The 7,849-nt window shown below is 54.4% G+C and overlaps 2 protein-coding genes across 2 annotated transcripts in view; both read right to left on the reverse strand.

Moving 5' to 3' along the window:
- Positions 1–5,196, reverse strand: part of Prss33 (serine protease 33) — a 6,697-nt gene extending 1,501 nt beyond the window's left edge. Inside the window, exons 1-6 of the mRNA XM_033758638.1 lie at positions 5,122–5,196; positions 3,239–3,553; positions 888–3,106; positions 493–519; positions 223–385; positions 3–92 (exon numbers count right to left, since the gene is read on the reverse strand). Of these exons, the coding sequence (XP_033614529.1) occupies positions 3–92; positions 223–385; positions 493–519; positions 888–933 (326 nt within the window). The 5' untranslated portion in view covers positions 934–3,106; positions 3,239–3,553; positions 5,122–5,196. The remainder of the gene's footprint in view (positions 1–2; positions 93–222; positions 386–492; positions 520–887; positions 3,107–3,238; positions 3,554–5,121) is intronic.
- Positions 3,941–7,788, reverse strand: LOC104847927 (serine protease 41-like). The gene is made up of 4 exons (XM_010603565.2): positions 7,669–7,788; positions 7,055–7,338; positions 5,122–5,279; positions 3,941–4,616 (listed from the first exon to the last, which is right to left on the reverse strand). The coding sequence occupies exons 1-4, from the start codon at positions 7,785–7,787 to the stop codon at positions 4,377–4,379; spliced, it is 801 nt and encodes a 266-aa protein (XP_010601867.1). The 5' UTR covers position 7,788; the 3' UTR covers positions 3,941–4,376.
- Between the last annotated feature and the right edge of the window lie 61 nt (positions 7,789–7,849).

Here is a 7,849-nt window from a genome sequence, read left to right on the forward strand (position 1 = left end):
CCCGCCGCACAGGCACCAAGAGTGCGTGAATCGATGTGGGGCCCAGGTGCAGCGCCCCTAGGCGCACACGGTATTCGGCCAGCGGCACCTGCCTGCGCCACAGGAGATGCAGCCAGTGACACCACCGTCCTCCCCCTGGATGTCGGGGCCACCAGCCCTGCACCCCACTCCGCAGGCCTCAGTTTCCCCGGTGATCTGCATGGGCTTTGGGTGGGAGCTGACCTGGGGAAGCAGTGCCCTGCTGTCAGCACCCACTGGGGGGCTATGAGGGATCCCCCACACAGGTGCGCCCCACGGTGCTGCACGCTCGCCTGCCACGGCCACTCTCCGTCCTGGGCATCTCGGCCGCCCACGATCCGGCTGGACACGTGGGGCTGGCCGCAGGCTGTGAGGGGACAGCTTGGGCTGTTGGAGAGCCAGGGCCTGGGAGGCAGGTGTAGGTAGAGAGACGGGGCCAAGGTCCAGGAGGAACTGGTCCTGAGGCTTCCTTACCTGCAGATACCGGTGTCCAAGCGGCTCCTGCCGGAGGAAGCAGGGAAGGGACTGGTGTCAGATAACAAACATGCGGAAGGTGGAGCTCAGCGATCAGGAAGGAAGTGGAACATATTTAGTTGCACCGATCCCTGGCCAGGCTTCTGGGAAATTGGTCACCTGATTTAGCCTCCTCAGAGCACTGTGGGGTGAAGGGTGGGACTCTTAGGCCCTATACAGGGGCAGCATATTTGAGTTTGGAGAGCTCAAGGTCAGTGGCTGAGAGGATTTGGACACTCGGAAATGAGATTAAAATGCTGAAGGGTGCGGAAGGGGAACCAGGCCGAGAGGGGTGAGGTGGGCAAACTGGAGCCAAGCGCCCTGTGGCCAGCACTCCTAACTCTCACCCCACTCACCTGGCACCAGCAGGAGCAGGACCCAGAGGCAGGAAACACCCCTCATTGTGCCTTCAGGACTGGGCTGGATAAGGGTAGCAGTGCCCAGGGCTTGGAGTCTCTGAAGCCGGCAGGGAGTAGACAAGAGTGCCTAGCCCTGGGGAACACCCCACCCCGCTCACCATAACCCTTTGTGTGCCCTCCGTTCCTGGCTTGGACGACTGCCTGCCACCCGGACTCTGTACCCTTCCCTCTGCCCAGGCCCCAGTGACTAGGACCCCCCCCCCGGGATGCAGACCTCCCCCTGGGATGTGGACCCCTCTGGCTCTTCCTCCAGCCCACCCTTCTCTTATATTTCCTGACAGCTGCCACTGCTGCGCCCCAGCAAGCCCTGGACCGTGCTCTCACCCTCGGAGCCCGGTGCCCTTTCTCCTGACTGGGCTAGGGCAGGGCCTGGGGGCTTAAAGGGCAGAGGGGGTGGAGGCCTGGCCAGGGGGTAATTACCAGGGCCAAGGCGGGGCTGTGGCTTCACCTGACCGACTTCAAACAAAGATGCTTTGAGCAGTACTTGAGAGGTGGCAGGAAAAGGATACTAGGCGCTGAGAACCGCGGGAGGGAAGGGATCTGTGCTCGGGAGGATCCTTGGCAGCTCATCTCTAAACCTCATCCTGCCTCCTTGCTTCGTCACTGGAGCTTCTAAGCTCTATTGTTCTGTCCAGTAATCCCAGCTCGGCCTGGCTGGCCGGCCCCACACAATTCCTGACTTCACATCCTGGTCCCCGAACAAACCTGGCCTGCTGACCCCACACAGAGACCCCGGCCTGGCCACCCGCTCTTGGGTCCTGTGCCTGTAAGAGCTCCGTGTGGAAGTGACGGGTTCGAAGCCAGCAGCACGCCTTTCTCGCGCAGACAGAAGCAGGTGTGCCCGTGGGAAACAGTTCGCTCTGATTTGGGATGGCCAGGAGACCTGGGCACAGGGCAGCAACTGCCCTTCTCAGAGCCAGTGGAGGTCTGGGACCAGAATGGTGCCCAGAGGTGGAGAATCCTCTCTTAGGTTCTCACCTGCAAGGTTTTGTGGCCTCTTGCTGCCTTATCAGCAACCTCTTGCTCCTCAGCCCTTTCTCCATCACGTCCTGGGAGAGAGGACCCTCCCTCCCCTCAGCCATGGCCCCTCCGGGACCTTGTCATGGTCGTGCTTTGTACTTTGACATGTGCCGGAGGAGGTTGATTTGTCCCTGATTCACAAGGCAGGGCCTGGTTGGCACTCCTGTATTAGATTGCGCTCCCATCATCAAATACCACAGGGTGGGTGGCTCAAAGAGAAATTTGTTCTCAAGGCTTTAGGGGCTGGAAGTCCTAGATCAAAGTGCTGTAGGTAGGTTTCATCCTGAGGCCACTCCTCCGAGCCTGTTACGCCGCCTCTGTAAAGCAGAGAGATTGAGATCCTATTAGATCGGATCCCTATGCTTATGACCCCATTTAACCTCAGCTTCTTCCTTACATGCAGATAATGTCACACGGAGGATTAGGGCCTGCTATGGCTTGAATATAGTTGTTCTCTGGCCCCAAACTCATGAAGGAATTTAATCCACAAAATCTGACGGAATTAAGAGTGGACACTTAATTCCACTACGGTGTTTAAAGGTGAGGCCTTTGGGAAGTGATTAGATTAGGTCCTTAGGAGGAGTCCCCATGATTGAATCCTGGTGGTTTTGTAAGGATAGGAGGGATACCACACAGACAGACACGTAGGCTTCCTGTCTCTTGCCATGCGATACTGTGCGCCACCTTAGGACTCTGTCAGCAAGAAGGCTGTCGCCAGAACTGAGCTAGTGCCAGTGCCATGCCCTTGAACCTGCAAAATTGTGAATTAAATAAACTTCTTTTCTTTATAAAGTTATCCTGTCTCGGGTATTTTGTTACGATAATGAAAAGTAAGGAGTATAGGAGTTTAGCATAGGAATTTAGGTGGGGACACAAACATTCAGTCTGTAACAGGCTGCAGTGGACAGAACAGAGCTGGCACAGAGGAGCCCGGAACAAGTGAATGGGGCTGCTCAGGGCAGAAGGGTGGGGGTCAGCTTGAGGGATGGAGGGGGGAATCCTACGGTGACCCAGACTCAGAACCTGGGTGAGGGTGGAGAGAGGGAGACTCTAGGCTTGATTTCTGCTGTCCAGTTTAGTACCACACTCAAGACTACTTCTGGGCCTGGGTGAAGTCTTCGATTCGCTCCTTAGTACTGCAAAAGAAAACAAAGATCAGCTACTAGCTCTTTAGAGTTTGGGCTTAAGCGCTCCCTCCCTCCGGCACTGAGCCCTTGGGATAATTATTCAAACCGACATCCCCAACATCCCTCGCCCTCGAAGCCCACCTCAGAGGCTGTCATGTGAAGACCAGCTGAGTGAACCGTGCGGAGCTCAGAACAGTGCTAAAGGCTAAAGTGCTTCAGGAATGAAGGAAGCAGGCTCCTGCCTTCCCTAGGCCTCACGGGCTTCTGTTACCCAGGCCGGGCTGCTCTTGGATGGCTTGAGGGAGGCAGGGCCAGTGGTGCAGGACTAGTAGCAATGAGAAGCAAGGGGACTTCGACACAATCATCCCTGGAGACTTAGAGAAGACCTTGCGGGGAGCAAGCGGGACAGCTGGGAGCTGGGAGGTGCAGTCTGGAGTGCAGGGCGAGGCTGGAGATCTACAAACAAGAGTTGGGTCAAGGAGATGGGTTCTCGCGGAAAAACTGGCTCTTTCTAGGGAAAGGCTGCAACTGGTTGAAAAATGCCCAGCACGTTCGAACCTTGGGGAAGCAGGAAAGAGTTTCCCCCAGAAACCCAAGCCAACTAAGTCCAGCTCCTTTAGGCTTCACTCTTTTTTTTCCGTACTGGGGATTGAACTTGGGACCTACTTTTCACTTGTGAGGCAGGAACGGTGCCACTGAGCTAAATCCCCAGCCCCACACTCTTTTTAAAAAAACAAAACACAACACACTTGCTATGTAGTTCAGGCTGACCTCAAACTCACTACGTAGCCCAGGGTAACCTTGAACTCTCAGCGATCCTCCTGCCTCAGCCTCCCGAATGCTGGGATTACAGGTGTACGCCACGACGCCCGGCTTCTTTTTTTAACAACACCACCCTTCCCTACTCATGTGATGAAGCACATTGGAATGCTCCCCAGCACCCGCACTCCAAGTCTGCCCAGGCCCCAGATGCCCTGGGGCCACAGCCACCCTTCTATAAATCATCTTTTGGAACAAATTAATCACAGCAGGTCTTGCCATTTGCAACTAAAACCTGGACAAGGTTAGAGGCTGGGATGGGACTGAGGCTGGATGCATCACAGTTGAACAAAGTGGTCAAGGAAACCAACGGGTCCCTACAGAGCTCTGTGAAGAGAATTCAGATATGTACAAGTTTATTAGCAAACAGGACAGAGGGGACAGAATAAAGGGGCATCCACAGGGTGGAGGGGGCTACAAGCGCTGCGATCCCCGCTGCATCTCCCTAGGTCGTGTGGGCTCAGGTGCGGCCCACACACCGAGGAGTCCAGGGCAGAGTAAGGAGCAACAGCAGCAGGGAGAGCTCTAGCCTGGGCGAGCCATCGTGGGCCATGGTCTGCTGGATCCAGTGGGCGTGCTGGCTGACGTTGGTGTAGACTCCAGGCCTATTGGGGCGACCGCAGCCCACTCCCCAGCTCACGACTCCAATCTGATACCACAGCCCATCCAGGTCGCAGACCAAGGGTCCTCCTGAGTCCCCCTGTGGAGGAGCACGGGTGAGCCCAGCCTGGAGCAAGGCATGGTAGCCCAGCGTAGAGGGAAGGAAAGCAGCTGGCGCCTCCCCTGGCAGTAATGGAGCCTCAGTTTCCACATCTACAGATATGGTCAGGTTCTCTTACCTCCAGAGGTGACAAGACCATAAAAAGGCACCATTAACAGAAAATGAGAAATATATGGTGTAGTCTGGGTGGCTAAGGACTGCAACTGATTTATCTTCTTTGACTGCATCTGTGTGTGTTACTAGGGATTGAGCTACATCCCTTTTTCTATTTTGAGACAAAGTCATTAAAAGTTGCCCAGGCTGGGTTCAAACTTGTGGTCCTCCTGCCTCAGCCGCTCAGAGCGCTAGGATTATAGGCATGCGGCACTCCAGCTAAGAGTGCAATTGATTTCTATGAATAAATTCCAGATTCATTTGGGTGGAGGAACCTCAAGCCCATGGTTGGGAAAAGGTGGGATTTCCTGATTTTTTGGGGGGGACTTACTTTGCAGGAGTCTGCGCTGCCATCCTCAGCACCAGCACAAAACATGGACTCTTTGATTCTGCTGAGTACAATGGGCTTTGTGAACAGGTAGTTGCACCTGGTGTTGTTCAGGATGGTGACCTGCACTTCTCGGAGGTGGTAGGGAGGTGGCACAGGTGCTGTAGGTAGGAAAGGCACAGAAGGAGACCTTAGCATCCCCCCTGCCATCCCGGGCAGGGTCGGGACAGAGGACACCCTCTATGGTGGTGATGCAGGAGACCCCTTGGGACCACCCCCCCAACAAGGACAATCGACCTTATTATGGGAGCTGCTGTAGCACCACCGGAAACTTGGTTTCCCTGGATGTGCAATGAATGGGAGATGACAGCCCCTGCCCACACTGGTGGACAGATTTCTTAAGCAAAGTCCACATAAGGAGTAACTAAGGAGGCAGAGAGTATTTTGTTTTGGTCGCTGAGACAGGCTCTTGCTTTGTAGTTTAGGCTGACCTTGAACTCACTCTGTAGCCTAGGCTGGCTTTGAACTTGTGGTGATCCTCCTGCCTCAGCCTCCCAGGTGCTGGGACTACAGGCATGCACCACCATGCCTAGCTCTGGAGAGTTTTTGATTGTACCTCCTCCCCACAAAAAGGTCAAATTTGATGAAATACATGAAAGAACAGATACAAGAAGCTGAAGAGACTCCAAGTAAGGCCAACAGAAAGAGAACCACCTGAAGACACACTATAACCAAACTAGGAAAACACAGACAGAAACGTGTAAACAGCAGCAGAGAATCCAGTTGTCAGTACAAGGGAACTCAACAGATATACAGTTGGTTTCTTTTCAGAAATTAGGTGTTCAAGGAAAAAGTTCTATGTTAATGTTCGTAACTATTCACAATACTCAAAAAGGTAGAAATTAGCCCAGCGTCCATCAACACATGAATGGATCAAAAAAACTGGGTTATAAATAAATTGTGTCATGCAGGGAATACTATTCAACCATAAAAAGAAATGAAATTCTGATACCTGCTTTAATACTGATGAAGCTTGGAAACACTGATCTCAGAAAGCAGGCCCAGAGAGCCACATACTGTATGAAGCTATTTATATGAAATACTCAAAAGAGCTGAATCAGAGACCGAAAGCTGCTCAGTAGTTTCCAGGGGTTTCAGGGAGGATCCACGAAGAGTGACTGCTTAGTGGGAATGAAGCTCTCCTATAAGTTGATGGCACAGTGCTGCGAACTCACTAGGTAAGGCAAACATGGCACATTAAAAAAAAAAAAAAAGGAACGAAGAAAAGAATAGGGAGGTTGATATGGTGAGCCATAAAGAGGGCTGATCTTGAGGACACTGTATCACAGGAAAGAAATCAGACACAAAAGGTCGCCTCCTCTATGACTCCGCAGGTCCAGACAAGGCAAATCACAGGGACAGAATCAGGTTGCACGTGGCCAGGAGCGAACGGCCTGGGGAACCTGGGCCACTGAGAGGATGACTGGGGGGTGAGGGGTTGTTTCTGAGAACACGAAAATGTTACACCATTAGACAGGGTTGATGGCTGCACAACTAGGTGAATATACTAAAAATCACTGACTTCAACTCACTTCAGTGCTATTCTCTTCCAAATCGTATGGGCCGTGAATTAAATCTCAGTGTAAAGAAATGAAGGCCTGAAGCTTCCCCAGAAATCTGCCCGATCCCCAACCCTGCTGGCCGGGGCACATAGGACTGGCCAAGCTGGACGCCCCTGTACCTCTGCCTTCAGCCACCAGGTCTGCAAAGATGGCTGGGATGGACAGGAGAGGAGTGGGTAGGGTGGATGCCGAGCAGGGAGGCAGAGGGGGCTCAGTGGTGCCCGAGACCAGAGAGGTGCTGTTGAGCATGGCGTGGCTGGGACAGGAGACCAGGACAGTGCCCGCCCACCCCAGCCCGTCTCTCCCGGCCTCACTCAGATTCTCGTGGAGTACCCCCCAGCCGGTCACCCAGCAGTCGGGCCGGTGCAGGAACACGGAGGAGGAGGAGGCCTGCACACACACTGGCTGGATGTACTTGGTGTAGGTGACAGGGGAGGCCAGCTTCAGCAGGGCGATGTCATGGGAATGTCTTATGGCTCCGGGATGTACAAAGATGTCCATCACCCTGTACCGGTTGAGGTAGGCTCGTAGGTTCCAGATGGATGGGTAGAGAGTGAGCTCACCCAACTGGACAGTCCATTTAGAAGCATCGTGGAACCTGCCACGGACAAAAGAGAACTCGTTGTCTTGGGAGCAAGGCTGGCCACCTGGGCACACGTGGGCCCTCCCTGAGGTGTCCTGCGGGGCTGTACTAAGTGCTGTCTTCTGTGCCTCAAGGTCCTCTGTGGAAACTCTCCGAGCCCCAACCAGACCAGCCAAAACCAAAGTCTCCACTCTTGGGCACAGTGGGGGCAGGAGGACGGGATAGCTCCCCTGGGAAATGGTTCCAACTTCCCGGGGGGCCCCTGAGCAGCCCAAAGTGTACAGAATGGATCTGGGGGCCTGGCAGGGTGGACTGAAAAGCTGGTCTGGGGAGAGCCCTGCTCACCACTCTGCTCCCTCAGCTCCAGGGCCTGCCCCGACGCAGTCCATCCCAGAACATCGCAGGGAGAGGGACGAGGGGGTTACCCCGGCGGGGCCATGGGGATGGGGGTGGAGATAGCGCATCAAAAGTTCACGGAATGTTCTGGAAGGGCAACTCTGAAGGACCCCGACAGGATCCCCCGGGG

The sequence above is a fragment of the Fukomys damarensis genome, unplaced genomic scaffold, assembly GCF_012274545.1.
Source record: "Fukomys damarensis isolate Sample0158 unplaced genomic scaffold, DMR_v1.0_HiC HiC_scaffold_34, whole genome shotgun sequence".
Classification (NCBI taxonomy): domain Eukaryota; kingdom Metazoa; phylum Chordata; class Mammalia; order Rodentia; family Bathyergidae; genus Fukomys; species Fukomys damarensis.